This window comes from Ictalurus punctatus, chromosome 7 (genome assembly GCF_001660625.3).
Source record: "Ictalurus punctatus breed USDA103 chromosome 7, Coco_2.0, whole genome shotgun sequence".
Taxonomy (NCBI): Eukaryota; Metazoa; Chordata; class Actinopteri; order Siluriformes; family Ictaluridae; genus Ictalurus; species Ictalurus punctatus.
In genome coordinates this window covers 22931662-22952675 of record NC_030422.2, presented here as the reverse complement: position 1 = coordinate 22952675, position 21014 = coordinate 22931662, and the positions used below count along the sequence as shown (strand labels likewise).

At 39.5% G+C, this 21014-nt stretch overlaps 1 protein-coding gene across 1 annotated transcript in view; it reads right to left on the bottom strand.

The window, feature by feature from the left end:
- Positions 1–21014, bottom strand: part of fgf11a (fibroblast growth factor 11a) — a 78893-nt gene that overhangs the window by 26959 nt on the left and 30920 nt on the right. The window contains exon 2 of the mRNA XM_017471146.3: positions 4271–4381. Within this exon, the coding sequence (XP_017326635.1) occupies positions 4271–4381 (111 nt within the window). The remainder of the gene's footprint in view (positions 1–4270; positions 4382–21014) is intronic.

The following is a 21014-nucleotide window of genomic DNA, read 5'->3' as shown; positions in this document are numbered from 1 at the left end:
TGTTTAACAACATTTGTGATTGCAGCAATTGTTCATCAGTACAGAGCCCTTGCCACAGCCAAAACATGGATACTCAAAATAACCTCAAGAATAGGGGTGTCAAACTCAGGATGGAGCAAAAAAATCAAGCCGGACCAACAACACAGCAACACCTCCTCATTTTTCTGCGTGCACAAACAGACTGAATATATATCAAAGCAGATGAACAGACTGCAAATGCATAATTATTCACCCCCAACCTGGAATTGAAATGGATTTCATTGGGATTATGTGTCATGATTCTTTACAAAATTGCTCATTATACTAAAAAAATATATAAACTTGCATAAATACATAATTGCTGTAATTCCATAATTATTCATTGCTGTTTCTGTCCATCCATCCATCCATCTTCTACTGCTTACTCCTTTTCAGAGTCACTGGGAACCTAGAGCCTATTCCAGGGAGCATCGGGCACAAGGCGGGATACACCCTGGTGCTAGTCCATCGCAAGCCACCACTTTATGGCCCTGAGGTTATTGCCTCCCTACTGAAATAACAGAGACTAGCTATATTTTCAAATGTTTCAATTCAGTTATCATTCATAAGACAATTTTAATTTAGAACACAGCTAGTAAATTAATTTGGTTGGCTGGATAAGACTTTTATTGGCCCTGTCCAGACCACAGGCAGTATGTTTAACATCCCTACTTGAGAACCTTAGTAGGTAGGTAGTTTATGGTAAGAGAGCTTTTGCTCAAGATAAGCTTATGGTTAGCTTCTTGATGACCTACATGATGGGAAGGTTGGGAAAGTCACAAATACAGGTGAGACCAGTAGCCGTGGGGATCAATAAAACAGAGCAGCTGTATTAAAGCAAGTCCTTAACTGGCTGAGATGAGCAAACCACAGTGTGTAATCACTCTGGACAGAGGCCAACAGCCACTAAGCTGCAGCCAGCCAGCTACGGCCTTTCATCTAAATTGTGGCAGGGACAAAAAAAAAGAGAAAGTGCACTCATCTCTAGTGTCCTTAAGACTTGAACGGTCAACTGTACTTTTTAAAAGAGTTTATGCAACTAATGCGTGCGTGTTTATGTGTTGTTGGATATGGCCTTGAGCTTGGCAGAACTCCATGGCTTGATTCTTTATTTAGATTGAATGGGCAGCTGGGCCATGTGGGGACAGAGGAGGTGGGAAAATCATAGAGATGACATATTGTTTCTGACAGGTGGCTTGGAAAGCTGGCTTTGTTGGTAGACATCTACTATGTGTGTATTTCTGGAGCATAAATGAGAGAGGAGAGACAGCGAGAGAGAGAGAGAGAGAGAGAGAGAGAGAGAGAGAGAGAGAGAGAGAGAGTGTGATGGGGCTTTTAAAAACAACACAGTATTTCTACTGAGCTTGAAACCGGAGCATTGTCTCCATTACAGCCCTGGAACTGTGCAACCACGGACCATTACAGCACTGACAAAAGGAACAATAAAACCGTAGGATATTTGAAATGCTGTTTCCAGTTTCAAGTCAGCCTGTGCGTGTTAATTATTTAGCCATTCTAACTGCTGATTCAGCATTTTTTCCAGCTCATTAACATAGTCCGCAGTGCAGCGCATAATGAGGAGTCTGATACTGTTGAAGAGAGGGCACACACCTCTGGAGACATTTCATTTTGGCATTCAAGCCTGGCAGACGATCTGGGACAAGAAACATTTTCTCTATCACAAAGCTAACAGTGTTCCCTTCAAACCCGTGTAATTCATAGCTACTCTGCTAGCTCACTAAGGCAGTTTCAAATAAAAATGCAAGGACACCTTTACATTTATTATGTTTAAAACGCTGGTATAAGACGTAGCACATTATATGCAGTATGCATGGGTGAGCTAGCTTCACTGGGTCCGCCAGCACAGTTAAGCTAGCAGCCTCTGAGCCCTCATTAATCAGCTTTAACAATACCTTTTGAGAGCATTAGGGATGTAACCGAATACAAATACTGTGCATTATTCAGAATGAGCTGATAAAGTGTTCTAAGCAGATACAAATACGGTTACAATTTTTTTTTCACTGTTAATTTCTTTCATGGAAGTTTGCCAGAAAGGTTCACAGAGCATCTAGTTGAGAGTAGAGGTTTGTACTGTAACTGGGATCCTGTCAGACACAACAAAAACTTGGGAGCTTTCTAACTTTCATGCGGGTGTAAACAAGTGAACAGTCCCTCGCAGGACTAAGAAAAAACACATTTATTAACATGAACATGTTGTGCTGAATGATTTACAGTATCCTTACTGTAAATCATTGTAAGGATACTGTACAGGGTCAGGTTAATGGTCAGGGTCAGGGTTAATGCGGTTTAAGTAAGGCTGTAAAGTATTTTGGGAAATATAACCAACAAAATTTGTTTAACAGTGTTTCCAGCATTCTTGGGGCAGAGTGGTACAGAACTCCAGCTACAGATAGGGATATTTCGATCATTAAACAGATACAGATAGTGGCATTGCATTACACCCCTAGAGAGTCCCATACAATCTAACCCGAGTTCTATTTTAAAAGTACTATTTAGAAAAAGTCATCTGTCCCTCTGAAACATTTTTTTGTTGTTTTGTTTAAATAGCCTCATATAAGCTACAACACTAGCTAACAATCAAGGTGCAGATCATTATAAAAAGGCACAAGTTCTTATGTAATTGTGTAAACTAAATTGTGATTATTTGTTGACAATTAATTACTTCAGGTTGACAAGAGTGGAAGTAAAAAAAAACCCTGTCCTTTGCAGACTACGTGTCAGAAGTCATGATCAGTGATGAGTCGTTTCTTCTTTCCTTCTGTGTCTGCGTAGCAACAAACAAAGCACTTGGATTTCCAGCCTGCTGAAAACTGCTACTTGGCTTAAATGATTAAACTACAACATTATTCACTATGCACAATTTTTAAATAGTTGAGGGATTTATATTTATTTAGATATTACTCAAGAAATATCTAGGTCTTTTATGTGTTCACAATACCACAGTTAAATAAATAAATAAATAAATAAATAAATAAATGAATAAGAAAAATCACCTGCAAATTATATTCATATTGATTCAGAAAATTGCTGATCTTTTATAATGTCAAGTCATTAAATTAATAGATATAGCAAAAAACAAACAAACAAACAAAAACTTACACTGGCTCTTACACCTCTACTCTATGCACTTTGCTTTGATAGAACTCATTTATAAATCTTGTCTGGTAGCACTGTTTGTATTGTTCTCTGCTTGATATATAATTTTGCTTGTATTTCCTCATTTGTATGTCGCTTTGGGTAAAAGCGTCTGCTAAATGAATAAATGTAAATGTAAATGTAGCAAACATACCAAAATGCCCCCCTCCCTTTTAACATATTACTTGGAGTGCACACACACTCTGTGTCAGACGCAGAAGTTTTCATTTTCAGTGTGATGGAACTGTCAATTAACTGTCACACGAGTGTGTGCTCAAGTCAACACCGTGTCTGACTTACTTTGACTGAGTTACACAAAATGTCTGCAGAATGTGCCCCTAAACAGTACAGTTTAAACTTTTGAAAACAATCAATATATGAATATAGAATTATTTAATGTGTTTAGTTTGTACATGAACAAGAGGTTACTAGGAATTACATTGGGACATTTCTAAACCTTTACCATCTTTAAACATGTCTGGGTCTATGAATATGCATGAATATGCAAACTGAAATGGCCCACATGTCCCCATCATACAAAATACCCTAATATCAGTAAAACCCTTTAAAAACAAACAAACAAACAAAAAAAAAACCCAAAACAAGCAACAACAACAAAAAACTTCACTTAACAACACCTCTTCATTATACATTCACTCAAACTCAACCATTTTTGCATTTGTGCCACTCTGTGCCACTCTTTGCCATGTACCTGTACTGATGATCATGAAAATTCCTAAAAAAACCACATTTTTGCATGTGGGCTATGATCATGAAAATAGAACCCATAAATACAAAAACAATACAATAATAATAACAACAACAACAACAACAACAACAACAACAACAACAACAATAATAATAATAATAATAATAATAATAATAATAATAATAATAATAATAATAATAATTCATATCTGCTTTAATGGGAATGCTTATATAAAGCATACTACTGAGCCCTATGGGTGAACACAGTGAGTGCTATTTCCATTTATCCATTTACTGTATCTGATATGATGCTGCATGATGACCAAGAATTAGTTCATAGGAAGATAAGAGCTGTGTTTCCATGATAATTGAGTTCACAAAAACTTACAAAAGGAGCTGTTTTCGTCCTTTGTGCCGTCCATGGTGCCATCTGGTAACATCTGGAGGTAGAATCCATGCCGGCAGTACAGACGTGTTACGATGCCTTTCAGCTGAGGCTCTACAGAGAGAGAGAGAGAGAGAGAGAGAGAGAGAGAGAGAGAGAGAGAGAGAGAGAGAGAGATCTATTAACCAACACTGGTCATGGTCTCATAGGCATTTTGTGGACTGATTAGCCTACAGTACCGCTTTAAAATGGGCTTTTTGTCCTCCTCTGGCCAGGACAAATGTGCATGTGTATGTGTGTGTGAAAGGAAAGCAGTAGCAATGTATCAGGAAAGATGGATGGATGCAGCGTTCATGCTGGACATCATGAGAATAAAGGGCACTGTTTTTTTTTCTGCAACTTTAACACTTCATTCCTTGCCTTTAAAATCAGTCCAACTTCAGACCTAACAAATAACCGAGTATGCCACATTTATGAAACACAGCATCAGGAAGGAAAGCTGTTTAGGGAGAATGTTAGAAGCTTGTCCTGCTCTGCTTTTGGCAGTGTTTATCATTGGCAGCTCACAACCATACAATTGGCCATTACCTGGCAGTTAACTTTTAGCTCAAGGACATCAGCGAAACAGACAGAGAGTGAGATAGAGAGGAAGTGAATGAAAGCAATGGATCCAAAACCCACCAGGAACTAAGCTACATTGGAGCATAATAGGAGGAATCAAATATGCATGAGTTCTGGGGCTGTGTTCAGGTGTCCACTAATGCCAAGCTTTCCTCATGTAGCCAACAAAGGAAAGAGAAACTACACTAAGGAGTAAAAAGTCCTCTACAGTAGCTATATACAGGGAGATAGGAAGCAGGTTAGTGCTCTATTAAACCTCAAAAGCTTCTAAGGAAATTGAATTTTATTCAGAAAAGAAATTATGCAACACAACTCCATAACGTGGTGGTCAGTGAATGTTGGGGCTTTGTGAAAAAACCTTCAGTAAGCACATTTTCTTAATATGGTCAGGAAGATCTTTAGTGTTAATCATATCAATAGCTATAAAAAAAATTAAAATAAAAATAAAAAATCCCACAAAGAATTGATTGAAGAAGTAAGATTGGGGCTGATTCCTTTCGATCTCATACTGTAGATTACTGCAGCCTATCAGTGACTCAGCCTATCAGTTTCCTCCAGGTACTCTTCTTTCCCCAGTTCAAAAACATGTGTTGTAGGCTGACTGGCATTTCCAAATTGTCTGTAGTGTGTGAATCAGTGTGTGAGTGTTTGTGCGATTGTGCCCTGCAATGGGTTGGCAGCCCTTCTCCCGAGTTCCCTTGAATAAGCTCCAGGCTTCCCTGCAACCCTGTGTAGGATAAGCGGCATGGAAAATGGATAGATGGATGGTTTGACTGAAATGGTTACATTTTTCTGTTTACTATGTTTGGTAGTCAGTCGCAACATGGCACAAAGCCAGTAGTTCATTACAAATTTGAACAAATGCAGCTGCATCTGTCATTAAGTATGTGTGTATTTGTGCGAAATAAACTGTACATCATTCTTATTATGCCATCGAGACCTCATGATCATGAGATGTAGTGGTATACTGCATAATTTAACCATAATAATTTTTTTGTCATCCTTTCGATAGATATTATATTTTAGCCCTTAAATCTAATAGCAACTCCAGACATTAGTGTGATATTCTGATAAACCATGTTTTTGGGTTTGTGTGAATGTGTCGTAATATTAGTCTGCCAAGGCCGGGGCCTTCCCCCAAAAGCAATACAGACTCTTTAACCCATGGGAATATCACCATTTTTCTTTTTATTTCTCTCCTGTCCTCTGTCTTTTTCCTCTTTTCTCTCTCTCTTTTGCTTCATCCAAACCACTGTAGGGAGAGTTATGTGAGTTAGGCATCTCTTAGAATAATCCCATACATCAACCAATCAGCAGGGGATACACAGTCATTACTTCTCTGCTGAAAGACACTGAGAGAAGGAGAGAGAGAGAAAAAGAAAGAGAGAGGAGATAAGAGATGACACCTTTTCCATTAGATGAGATTCACACTCTAAATAAAAGAGGATGCACGCCATACTTTTACAATAGCTGTCGATAAAGTGCTCAAGCGCAACGGTGCTTAAGAAAAACCTGCCCTTCCACTGAGGAAGTCGGCCATATCTCACTCTCTGAAAGACTGGCGATAGGAAAAGAGAGAGAGAAAGATGAAATGAGAGAGGGGGTGAGTGAAAGAATTGGGTCCTTACAGAATAACGGTAAATAAATCACCTCTGGAATCACCCTCGTCAGCGCTTGATGACATGCCTTTAGGGGCCATGATGTTTACACACATGCAGAGCTGCATCGTGTTATAAATCTATAGAATAACTGTAGAATCACAGCTTTTAATTATGTGTGAGTTTGTAAATGGGGAAGTGTGGCATGGACGGTTTATACCAGCACACTACATCATCTTGCCTCTTAACCTGTATCGTTCCAGTTAAAAGGCAGGTAGAAAGATAATTTGGTGTCCATTTTGCTAAGACCCATACTGTAACTATCGAACAACGTGATCAATGTGTGACATTTACTGTGTGAGGAATTCACACTTAGGTAGTATGATTTTATATATGTGTAAACAGCCTAACTGTTTTTAATACTAGATTTGTGAAACTGGCTCTGGAACGGCGGTCTAACCTGTTGCCATTTCCATTTCCTTAGGGTAGTTACTCGCAGTGAACGCATGACACTGTGAACTTGTATACATAAATTCCAACATAAGAACTACAGTATGTACAGCAAGTTTTCAAAATAAAACATAATTCCAATAAACACAATGACTATGCCACCCTTCTTCCTCAACCTGTTCTATATTCAAACTGATGGTTATTCAAATTAGACATGTAGGGTCATATAAAGGGTGTGGTCTTTATATAATAACCTGGCATACCTTTTTTAATAACATTCTCCTATCAAATCAAACACAGAATACCAACTAATCAATAAATAATATAAATTTACATGAAATTACAAATCGTAAAATATTCAAACTACACCAAATCCTTATGTTGCTCTAACAGGCTCTTTGTGATCTTGCAGGAAGCTAGCCTAGGCAAGTATAAAGTAAATTAAAGCACCTCTAACTAATTTTGATTAAATATTAATTATGGAGATTGTTTCATTATTTGTATGGTGTTTTTTTTTTTGGCAGTTTGCAAGTTGATGCATCTGACGTCAAACCAAAGCACAAATAATTTTCTATTCAGAAAGTAGATGGTCACTGAGGTACATTATTATGTTACCTCAGGATTAGAAGGATGCAGTTCACATAACCTTCTTTAATGTGGACAATAACAAAATTCTCTTCACTAGACCAGAATTTGATGGTCTGTATTAGCTCGGTGGTTAAACTCTTGGACTAATCGGAATCTTGTGAGTTCAAATCCCAGCACTGCCAAGCTGCCACTGTTGGAGCCTTGAGCACGGCCCTTAACCCTCAAGTGCTCAGTTGTATAAATGAGATAAATGTAAGTCGCTCTGGATAAGGGCATCTGCCAAATGCCATAAATGTAAAATGATGCAAGTTTTGAAAAACATCATGGACATGTTGCTACAAAGGAGGAGTATGTTTGCAAATGTAGGCGCATCACTAGACTATTAGCTAGCTAACAGTCCTACCTGTGTTTATCTTTCTATTTGTAGATTCCCAAAGGTTTTGCCTTGGTTAAAATATCTGATGGAATGCTTCAAGCTTATGGGGATAACTTGCTAACTGGGTATGTAACAACTAATGTTCACTGTAAATTATTGTATATTTACTGTCAATTACTGTCTATTGTTTAAATTATTGTATTGTGAATAAGTATTACATATTGTATATTGTGTAAGCTGTGTTCATTGCTGTTCATTGTGTATGTGTAAACCAAGAAAATAGTGAGCAATAGTAAGTGAATTAATGCCATGTGTACAGTTCAAAGTTATCACATGCATGATGCCAAAGTAGTTTCTTTTTTCAGTTAAAATTAAGCCCAAATTTAGGGCCTGTCCAAGGATGTGGAATTGACCAAAGTTTTTGTTTGGACAAATTGGTTTATGTTAGCTTTTTTGTATATATTTTATGAGACGTTTTAGCTCACAAATCTCTTTAAATCCAAACAGCAAAGCATTTCTGAAAATTGAAGCAAGTTATCATGACAATAATACACTGATATTCTCTTCTAAATGCATCATAGCAATGACGATATTGCAGTCCTCAGCACTGGTTACAATCTAAATCAAACACACACACACACACACACACACACACACACACAAACACACACACACCCACAGCATGTGCTGGAATGTGTTTGTGTGTGGTTTGTAGGAGAATCAGCATGCAGGTGCTGTTTAATATTCATGAGCAGTCAGCAGCTAAACTGCATAAAATTACAGTGGGCGCTCCCTGTGCCCTAATCTGACTGTGACTAATGGATAGAGAGAGAGGGAGAGCCCGTGCTGGAACATCAATATTTTGTTGGACAATCAATCATGTTCTCAGAGAAAACCCCCCTCAATTCCCATTCTGACACGACGCACGACACCCTTAAAACAAACTCGCTTCTGCAATGCACACCTAAGGCGGGGGCCTTTGGGAAAATCAATAGTGATGTATTTTATAGGTGCTGCCACATACCGCATTTATAACATATTTATTATTGCTTAATAAGCAAACTGTGATAAGTTGAGAGGCAAATAACAATATCAACAAACAATAAAAGTGCAAACTATGCAATATTTAGCTGTCAGTGTTGGAGCTGAACTTTATGAGACTTTAGAGAGTGGATAAGAAGACAATAATGCAGAGACACTAAATCAGTTGGCTTAGTTTCTTACTTTAAGTTATTAGTGATGGACTTTTTCTTGATTTACTCAAACAGAAAATGCAGGCAGTTAAGTCTATGGTGATCTTATCATTGTGAAACTGTGGAGGTAGAAGAAACAGCAGCCAAAGGGCAATATTTTCAGGGTGGAAGCCACCCTGTGTGCCTTCTCATAGTAGGTGGTGAATGGCAAGACAGGCTGGCCCTCCCCCAAAAGGTCAGGGGTCTATTCAGGACTCCTGAACACATTTATTAAGAGTCCAACAAACTGGGCTACGGTTTGGATCAACTGGTAATCAGGAGCTCCGCCCACCGGTGGGCTGGGCTGGTGAGCCGGGATAATATGAACCCGAGCCACTGCTTCTCTTCAGGCTTGGGGTCCACCAAGTTTTCAAACTAGAATTGGCACTGTAGGAGATAACTTTCGGGAGAAGCAGAAAATCCAACATATGGTTCAGGGGGAATCAGGAAAGTCCACTGAGAAAAAAGGATGGACTTAAGTACTGGCATGGTTATCTTTGCATGCTGTTCCCTTTGCTCACCTGCTTCATCCATGGTGTAGGCAAAGTAATCTGTTTGGCCACCAACTCGAAGCTAGATACAAGTGCAGGTGAGTGTGTAGTTTATTAAGTAAGCAGACAAATCCGAATCGTAAAACAAACTCATGGTCAAAAATAGTCCAGGTTCAAGAGAACAGGAAACAGGGTGTTAAAGGCAAAACAATAATCCAAAATGTGAGGAAAGGGCAACGATCAAAACTATAAAGGTGCATAAGCTATAAAGGTGCACAGTGATGAATGTGTTGATGAAAACAGGTGTGTGTCATTAAAATTCTGATGACTGTGAGCGTGGAAGTGTAGGTGTGTTGTGGGAAGTTTAATCTAACAGAAACAATGGAGAGAAGGGATGTACACACAGGGTTAATGCACACGCATACACATTGATATACAGTGGTGCTTGAAAGTTTGTGTTTAGAATTTTTCATATCTCTGCATAAATATGACCTAAAACATCATTCAGATTTTCACACAAGTCCTAAAAGTAGACAAAGAGAACCCTAATTAAACAAATATACCCTAATTAGACAAATATGTCATACTTGGTAATTTATTTATTGAGGAAAATGTTACAATATTACCTATCTGTTAGTGGCAAAAGTATATGAACCTCTAGGATTAGCAGTTATTTTGAAGGTGAAATTATTTTATTATTATCATGTGTGAGTGACCCCCCTGTTTTATTTAAAGAACAGGGATCTATCAAAGTCTGATCTTCACAACACATGATTGTGGAAGTGTATCATGGCTTGAACAAAGGAGATTTCTGAGGACCTCCGAAAAAGAGTTGTTGAAGCTCATGAGGCTGGAAAAGGTTACAAAACCATCTCTAAAGAGTTTGGACTCCACAAATTCACAGTCAGACAGATTGTGTACAAATGGAGGAAATTTAAGACCATTGTTACCCTCTCCAAGAGTGTTCGACCAACAAAGATCACTCCAAGAGAAAGACGTGTAATAGTCTGCGAGGTCACAAAGGAACCCAGGGTAACTTCTAAGCAACTAAAGGCCGCTCTCACATTGGCTAATGTTAATGTTCATGAATCCACCATCAGGAGAACACTGAACAACAATGATGTGCATGGCAGGGTTGCAAGGATAAAGTCACTGCTCTCCAATAAGAACATTGGTGCCCATCTGCACTTTGCTAAAGATCACATGGACAAGCCAGAAGGCTAGTGGAACAATATTTTGTGGGTGGATGAGACCAACATATAATTTTTTGTTTAAATGAGAAAGGTTATGTTTGGAGAAGAAAAACACTTCATTCCAGCATAAGAACCTTATCCCATCATGGTTTGGACCTGTTTTGAGTGAATCTGAGCTGGGATGACTTGCCATCATTGATGATCTGTGCATGATCTGAATCTCAAGAGAAAGGAGGTCATTCAGCAAGACAATGACCCTAAAGCCCAAAGTATACTTCACTTTTTACTTTGCATGTGAAGGTCACACATGCACATTTAATTCTTTTGCACTATTTAGTTGTTCCACAAGTTGGCAACAGTGACCCAGGGCCATTGATTCTCAAGGTAGTCAAAGAAAAAAACAGAAAAAAACAGAAGAGATAGAAACGAGTGCAAGCTCTTTTCTGGTTGAGTGGTTGCATAGACCATCTTCTCTTTCTCTCTTTTTTAATTTTTTCTTCCTCTAGCAACAACAAGTGGAGCAGCATGTCCTTCTCTTCCATTGTTCTTCGTGCTGTTGTGATTCTTCTTCGTTGTCGTCCTTCACACCAGACCTGCTTTACTGCTCTGTACTGACTCTTGTAGGCCAAGAGGGGTAGTGCAAGCATTCATAATGTGCATGTGTCGACCCCCTGTGTATGCGTAAATGTCAAATGGAGTATACTTTCAAAGGGTATGCGTATGACTACATGCAAAAAAAAAAAAAAAAAAGAAAGAAAGAAAAAAAGAAGAAGTATACCAGAGGCTTAAGTACACAAGTCACTCTACCAAAGTATGATTAAAGAAGAATAAAGTTACGGTTTTGTAATGGCCATGTCAAAGTCCTGACCTTAATCCAGTAGAAATGTTGTGGAAGGACCTGAAGCAAGCAGTTCATGTGAGGAAACCCACCAAAATCCCACAGTTGAAGCTGTTCTGTACTGAAGAATGGGCTAAAATTCCTCCAAGCTGATGTGCAGGACTGATCAACAAATGTTTAGTTGCAGTTATTGCTGCACAAGGGGGTCACACCAGATACTGAAAGCAAACGGTTCACATACTTTTGCCACTCACAGATATGTCATATTGGATAATTTTCCTCAATAAATAAATGATCTGTTTTATTGGCTTCTCTTATAATTTTATTATGTTTTAGGTCATATTTATGCAGAAATATAGACATTTCTAAAGGTTCACAAACTTTCAAGCACCACTGTATAAACTCACTTTAGCTATATACAGTACGTCTATGTGCATACACAGATGGCAATGTGGCACTAAAGTGTAGTTTGTATGACATTTTTCTGTCATCTTTAATGACTGTGGTTAAATGAAGAACAGAATGATTCAAGTTAGTCGACATAGAGAGATAGAGAAAAAAAGAAAAAAGAAACAAAGACAGAGAATAAGAGTGAGAGACTGTTCCTCTGTGAAGTACCACAGCAGAGGTTTCTAATATGCCCACTTTACAGCTGTTAATTACTTTAACGATTCCTTCAACAAAGACTCCAGTTTGACTATTCCCTACAACCTGACAGATAGACCATGTGCGTGTGCGTGTGTGTGTGTGTGTGTGTGTGTGTATGTGTGTGTGTGTGTGTGTGTGTGTGTGTGTGTGTGTATGAGAGAGAGAGTAATAGAGGGGAAGTTCTCATTGAGTCTGATTCAGTTTTGTGCAATGCATCAACACGAGACAAAGAAAACGGTTAAAGTTAATGATGAGCCAAGTCTTACTTCACCCTCACACTGACACACACTTTTATGGAAGTTCCGCTGAGGAAGCAACGGCATATTTATCTAGCAGACACCTATAGATGCCCTGTTTTAACCCTATATGATTACACCAAGACATCCTTCTCTGTCTCTCTCTCACACACATGAACACACAGATGCACACATTGTTTAGGCACAGAACGTGATAATCAGAACACCTTGCAGAATCTGCAAAATGTTAATAATTTTTTTTTTTTTTGAAAAAGAGGGATCGCTTGATTCTTAATACTGTTTATTGTTACCTGGATGATCAACGACTGTTTTTATGTTTTGTGATAGTTGTCCCTTGTTTGTCCTGAGCAGTTAAACTGTCCACTGTTCCTCAGAAAAATCCTCCAGGTCCTGCACATTCTTTGCTTTTCCAGCATCTTCTGCATATTTGACGCCTTTCCAACAGTGTCTATATGATGTTGAGATCCATATTTTCACACTGAGGGACTCGTACACAACTATTACAAAAGGATCAAACATTCACTGATGCTCAAGAAGGCAACACGATACATTAAGAGCCAGGGGGGTGTAAACATTTATACAGGATGATCGGTGTAAATTGTTATATTTGTCATGGTTATATTTCAGCATTTACTGCATCAATGTTAGAGAAGCCTAAGTTATATTGCACTGTTATATTAAACCATGAACCAAAATGTACTCTTGTACTATCCAAATTATTATATATGTGTTTTGTCTAGCTTCAAGACAAGCGTAGGTATAACTTGCAACACTTTAATTTATATATGTGTTTTTGTCCTTACCATTTTATAACAATATACTCTGTAAAAACTTTCTACACCTGAAACTGATCCAATCACGGAGCCTATTACTTAAACCCTATTTGCAGTGTGAGTTTGGTGTCTCTACTAAAACATAATCTTGATGATAAAACTCTAGCGATGTAAAGAATGATGCTTTATGCTGCCTGTGGCTGTCAGTGTAATGGTCCATTGCCTGCAGTTCTTTGGCTCGCTTTCTTTTCGCTTCTAATGAGCTCCTACTGGAGAATGTAGGTGATGTAAGCTGTAGCAACTACATTTTTCCAACTTTCAAATCATCCATCATTCTGTGATTGCTGGAAATATGTAATAAACTTGTTTGGATTTATAAATGCTGGTTAAAATGCCAGCATGAGACACACTTGATATGACTAACAGCGCTTTAGAAATGATTTCACTGTGAATTGGTCTGCGTTCATCATGTAGGGGGTTTTTTTTTCTCATAATTTTTGTTCTCAGTACTTTTGAAAACATGAGGGCAAGACCTCATGGAGACGGGACTGCTCGGGGGAAATGTTAAAATCACTGTACAAATAAAAATGACAAAGACAATGTTAACACATGGTGGAACCCTGAGGCGTGTGTGTGTGTGTGTGTGTGTGTGTGTGTGTGTGTGTGTGTGTGTGTGTGTGTGTGTGTGTGTGTGTGTGTGTGCTTGCGTGCATGTGTGTGTGTGTGTGACAGAGATAAATGGAGTATGAGGGTGTGCGCATGGGCTGACCCCTCGTCCTCCTTCAGCACCACAGCTTAGAAGTCACACTCACATTAGCACACAGTCACAGTCACACCCACGGCACATTATTTAATGTGCGCCTGCTCCTGCTGCTCACACACCACTGACTGAGTTACTGTGTGTGTGCGTGCAGCACTTGTGAGATCTACCTGCAAAAGAAAAATACTTTGAGAAATGTACTGTGAATTCACAGAGGATCTGCTTGAAAGGAAAGTCATCCCAGAACACGGGTAAAAGCACTGTGTGTGTGTTCTTGTTAAGAAGAAAGACAGAAGAAAATATCCATCTACAAAGACTGTCCTCCCAGCGCTGTAAGCTGTCTGACATTTCTCTGATGTTAACACTGGAGTGTGAAGTGAGACAGCAGCGAGACAGAGGGAGAAACAAGAAGGATGAAAATCAACCAGACAGCGAGTACCTGTTTTCAAAATACACCGGAGAGTCAGAACAGAGGAAGAGAGACAAAGTGGATGAATGTGCCATTTGTCTGCTTTCTTTCTCTTCACCACTTGTTCCTCTTGTCCCTTCCTTCCTCCCAATCACTGTGCCCCTGGAAATGTGCTGACTAGGTATATCTCTCTCTCTCTCTCTCTCTCTCTCTCTCTCTCTCTCTCTCTCTCACACACACACACACACACACACACACACACACACACACACACACAGACATCCTTTCATTTTCTCTCAGCAAAGTCACGGCAGTGGGACATGGACACAATGTTAATCAGGCCTCCTCCCACTCGCTTTCTCTCTCCCTCTGATGTCAGGAGCCATAAAGGCGAAACAACAGTGGTGTGATATCTTCGTTTCTCCCCTTCTCATTAGTTCTCTCCCTATCTCACTCAAGAGAAGAAATACATCATAAACACGGCTAATATTGCTCCTGCAGTGCTTCTGCAGAGAGAACCACAAACAAACTGACACATTTATGACTTCCAGCATCCATGTCTATTACTTTAATTACTCTCACACAGCTCAATTTTACAGTCGGGCCTGACTATATAAACATTTTGAAGGTGCTGTTTGTAATTTGGAAGAAGTGTTTATAGACCTGTAATAATCATTTCAAAAATCTCATTAAACAAATTCACAATATTGCAGGAGTCAGGAGATGCCTTACTCAAGTAAAAGCATAAATACTCAATATAAAAAAAACGGATACCGGCTGTAGTAAAAGAAATGTTTTTCGCATTGACAAATTTGAACTGAAGCTGACTAACAGCTGTTTCCATAATCTCTTAAACACTAGATAGCATGATAATAACTTTGACAATACAAAATAGCTTGCGTGCTAATAGTTATCTGTCATGATATCATGATATAGCTGTTAATATCAAGAGCTCATTTTTGTTTGATTTTTCCCCTCCAAAAAAGAATTTGTGTTTTGTTGCTGGCAAATGTAAAAATGTCTAAGGCTACTTCTGAATATCCCTAGTACTCTATTATACAGTAAGCGAAAAGCAGTATGCCAAAGGAGTAGTATGCCAGAATTCTCAGTATTCATAAATCAGTAGGCGAGAAATACCCGGATGTCCTGCTGCTTCCGCCGAGATTCTGCAGCATGGAAGCAATGGACGCTGTGCTATCCCATAAGGTAGTGGTCGCCAACCCTGTTCCTGGAGATCTACCTTCCTGAAGACTTTAGCTCCAACCATAATCGTGCCCACCTGACCATCTAATCACTGCCTTAAGAAGCTCTTGATCAGCTAAAACAGGTGTGTTAGATTTTGGTTGGAGATGAAACCCACAGGAAGGTAGATCTCAAGGAGCATGGTTGGTGACCACCGCCATAAGGCAATGGGACTAGTGCGGAAAAGCTGTCAGAATCAAAAATGTCCAAAGGCAGTGTGTTGGCACTTTTAAAGCTGTAGGTCACAGTACAATGCCAACATGGTGGATGTAGTATGTACCATGGTATTTATTTGTAAGTCGCTTTGGATAAAAGCATCTGCTAAATGAATAAATGTAAATGTAAATGTACTACACACATATACTGATCAGTACGTACTGTATCAACAGCCAAGCAGAAGGTACTGAATCGAATCTAGTAGGTACTGTCAGAGTATGTAATTTTGAATACAACCTTAGTAAAAACATAAAGTGATCAATCACTTCTCTGTTCTATTTGTCACAAGCGTTACAACTTGGATTTGTTAAGACTCGTAATTAACATTATTACTGCAGTACATTAAGTGGTAACCATTTGTTCTGAAAGTTTTGTTTTTTTTCATGTTTCAAATATTTTCTTTTAAAATGTAGTATATAAAAGACAAACAATAAGTGATTGAAAAGTCCAGACATTTAAAAATTGATTTAAGCACAATAATGTAGTTATTTTACTCTTAATTTCCACTTGTGTAATATTGCCAGACAATACACTAGACATCGCTAGTTCCTTCATGTGATGTTAACCCCGCCCATAGTTGCAACAGAGCTGCTCAACCCTGCTTTTTTCTTTAGTTAAAAGGTAACACAAAAAACATACTCTTCAGTGTCTTTTGGGGGCTTGTCTCTGTTTTCACTGCAATTGCAATCCACCTTGGAGACAGCAGAGAGCTCTAAAAATGACAAACTCATACATTCATTTATCTTCAGTAACCGCTTGTCCTGGTCAGGGTTGTGGTGAATACACCTTGAATTTATACACCCTTTATCACACACACACAACTATTTAGATTAGCCAATCCACCTCAAAACATGTTTAGCTTTGTGGAAAGAAACTGGAGAAAACCCACACAGCTACAGACAGAGAATGAAATCAGGATTATACCACAGACCCTGGAGCTATGAGGCACCACCACTACCTTCTGTGCCAGTGTTCCACCCAAATTATTAACTGCCCCTTTAAAATGTTGTTTTGTGATGCAACAATGTGCATTCAGCCTGACTCAGCGACGCAGCCTGAGCGGAATGTGTGGGAGTAGACCTGAATGCTGGATAAAAGGCCTCAGAGATTGAGTGACTGATTGCTCACATATAAAATGAAATTCAGTTTTTAATTACACCAGAAATTAATCAAAATGTGTGTGTGTGTGTGTGTGTGTGTGTGTGTGTGTGTGTGTGTGTGTGTGTGTGTGTGTGCACATGAGTGTACGTTTGCTATGCAAAATCAGAAATGCTATTGGTGATGTCAGAACACCACATCATCATCACACTGCACCAACATTGCAACAAAATGGAAAACGTTCCTGCATACCAGAAAAAAAAATGATGGACCTCTAAAACCGCCACCATCCCTCTTTTCTTTTCTTCCTCTCACCTCATTGTTAACATCTGCACATTATAGTCTGTTTCTCCCTTCCACTCATCTCTCCATTTCTTTCCCTGTTCTGTTAGCTCTCTCTCTTTCTCTGTGTAATCATATCCTTTACACCATAAGCCTGCAGTCTAATCTCATGCATCGATACTCTTTAATTAATCTGATTTGTTCTTTGTTCTGTCTCTTTTGCGCACTCTCAATTGCTCTGTTCCCTCGCTTTCACTGTTGTTCTCATGGCAGCTCATCGTCCCCCTCTTCGCTCGTTTACTGCACTGTAACAGCCGACACAGAGGCATAAAGAGACAGGAAACACAGCCGGTCAAGCCTAAGGAGTCTCTGTCATCATTAAGCGGAGGAGAGAAACAGAACAGCAGCCTAATTGGCACAGACACAATAAGGGATTAGATAAAGTAGGTTCCCTGACACTGAATTATTGAAAACAATGAAGAAAATACTCTGGACAAAATACTCAGTAGGAACTGAGACAAGGAAGCCCGAATAATTTTTTTGACTGTTCACTAAAGCCAAACAGTGTGGAAAAATCAAGATTACGGTAAGGAAGAAGAAGAAAAGGAAGTAATTTTATATTTTGAATTGGAGATGAATAGCATAAATATACAGTTGAGGTAATACATTTACATATGCCTTGTGAACTAGAAACTTTTAAGTTGGCTATATGATGTTGAGATCCATCTTTTCACACTGAGGACAACTGAGGGACTCATACACAACTATTACAAAGACCTTTCAGAAGGTCAACATTTCTGTATTAAAAATTCATTATTCTAATATGTTGAGATACTGGATTTTTGATTTCCATGAGCTGTAAACCGTAATCATCAAGATTAAAACAAAACAAGGACTGACATTTTCCAGTTTATGTGTAATGTTTTCAAAAATTTTGAATTAAATTACAGCAAAAAAGTACTTTTCCATGATATTACAGTTTTTTGAGATGCACCTGTATAATACATAATGCATAATAGAAAAAACAAGCAAATAAATAAATAAATAAACATAACTAAGTAACAAACCTTATTTAGATTTGTATAAAATATAATAGATTTGAATGACTTTATCCTCTTAGTTGATTCATGTTTAAAAAACTGCTTCCTCTTTGGTCCCAGTAAACTGTGCAATGGCTACAATCCTGAAGTTCTTACAGGAATGTTTCTTAGTAAGGTTGGCTAACTCTACGCCAGCCACGCCCCTATTGAGAAGCCTCTTTGACAGGCCATACCCTCTGTATAACGAAGTGTGTATACTCATTCCCACAGCGTGAAGATCATGTAACATATTATTTCCTTTAAAAGCGAACATCTGGGTTACCCATGTAACCCTGTTCCCTGAGAAGGGAACGAGATGTTGTGTAGCTTTGTCATACTGGGGCATGCATGTATTACACCTTGGTAACGAAAATCGCTTTTAATAGACCATCAATTTACTAACCCAGCTGATATTAATTTGAGATAGGAGATCTCAGATAGGAGGTAATTACTTTCTAAATACTTACGGATTTCAGTTGGTTCTTTGCCTTATCTTGCCTTTGAGAACTGCTTTTTCTTAGCATGTTCAATACTTTTTTCCTGTATCATTCCATTTTATTACACATAACATTATTTATGGACTTTAATGTTGTGAATATTTGTGGATTGCTTGAGTTAATACTGATGTCTGGTGAAAATTTCATGTGACTAACCTCATTGTAAATATATTTACTGAAAAAAATGTTGACATGTTGACATGTTGAAATGTTCAATACTTATTTCCCTGACAGTATTATGTACTGTAGACGATGAGATATTCATAGTTTTCGCAATTTTATGCTGAGGAACATTAATCTGAATTTGTTCCACAAATTGTAGGCACAGTTCCCTTTCAAAGGGAATTTTGATGCTGCGTTTAGCATAACACGATGGGGAGCGCCTCTCGCGCGCTACCGGCATCTGAAGCTTGTGTAAAATCATGCCTATTTATAGGCCTGCCATGATCAGGTGATGTGGCAATTAAGCATGTCACGTGATATAAATATGGCACCTGTGAACCACACCATCAGCCTTTATTATCTTCAGTGAAAGACTGCATGCCAGTTGTTTGTGTAAAGAAACAAAAAGACGCTTCATTTCCTTACTATCTTTTCTCAAAATCTCAGAACTTTTAGCATGCGATGGCAGCCTCGAGAGGCTGCGCATGGTAATGCCTATATTAATCAACTTGGCTCGCGACTCATGCTCTTCTCGGAAGCCGAAATGAGTTGGGTTTCAGAGCCTCGTGAATCTGGGCCGGCCGCTACCGAGGCAGCTAGCCGTCTCAGGTTTGGGGGATCTCTTATGGATCCGGAAGAGGAACTGTAGACGAGCGCTGCTCTATCTCTTGCTCTGTCTTCCTGGTTCGGCTCTCCGCTGGATTTTGGAGCTCGCGTCGTGACTCCTCCATCCGTTATGGAAAGCCAAAAGGGTGGAAAAAACAATAGTAATAATTCCTCTCTGACTCTGAGGAGCCAGAATGATGTGCTAAAAACTGAGAGCAGCATATAGAGAGCTGCTTGAAGTGATTACTAAGGCTGGATGAGTCTTTTTCTCCCCAGTGAAAGTAAATCCCTCACACTGCAGAAACTCCCCTTTCTTCCAGAAGTGCATGACAAAATCTCAGGCTTCTGGGGGAAAACCATGCATAAGCCGTATTTATTACCCCACGATGTTGGATTATTCGGCCATTGTGGGGAATGAACAGCATGGCTATTTAGCTATGCTGAAGGTGGAGGAGGTGCTTGCGAGCTACCTCTCTCCATCGATGGCAGGTAGGGGGGCTGGCTTTGCCATACAAGCCACCGTGTAAGGCCACCATGACATTGGTGAGCAAGGCCTATGCGGTAGTAGTCTCGCTTGTGGGTCACTGCACACAATGACAGTGTTGCAGGCCTACCAAGCAGACCTGCTGAGTAAGCTCGACATATGGTGGCATTCAGTCAGTTCCTTCCCTGTTGTCTTGAGTTCACCCGTGCATCCATGAGTGGAGCCCGGGCCAGCACTAGTGCGAGGGAGACCCAGAAGGCGGATATGGCAGCCTGCCGACCCCCGCAGACAGCCAGGGGAACAGGGCGGTCTCAGTCGCGGCCTGCTATTAGGCCTGATCTCAGAATGGTCATAAAGGCCAAGCAGGCAAAGAGGAGCGACCCTGAGGGGCCGTGGAGGGATGTATCAGGGGACATGAGGTTGTTAGGGCAGATAGCCCCCAGTGCTACTGTATTGCCTCCCCTAGCCAAGACAGTCCCAAGTTTTCAGTGTTCTCTGGTCAGCGAGCTGTCACACTGCAACGAAAATCTGATGCTTTCCCTCCAATAGAATGGAATAGTTAACGTCACTAAAAGACTCTGGAGCCTGGAAACTACTGCCAAATGTGTCTCCATGGGTTCTGTCTACCATAGAAAAGGGTTACCGGGTCAAGTTTATAGCTCGACCCCCCTGGTTCAGAGGTGTGCTCACCAAAGTAGTCAGCACAGACCAGAGCCTGACGTTAGTGCAGGAAGTAAGATCCCTCTTGGACAAAGGGGCCATAGAACATGTACCCCGTTCCCTGAGGGAGGGAGGTTTTACAGCCGTTATTTCCTGGTCCACAAAAAATAGGAGTATGCAGTCAATG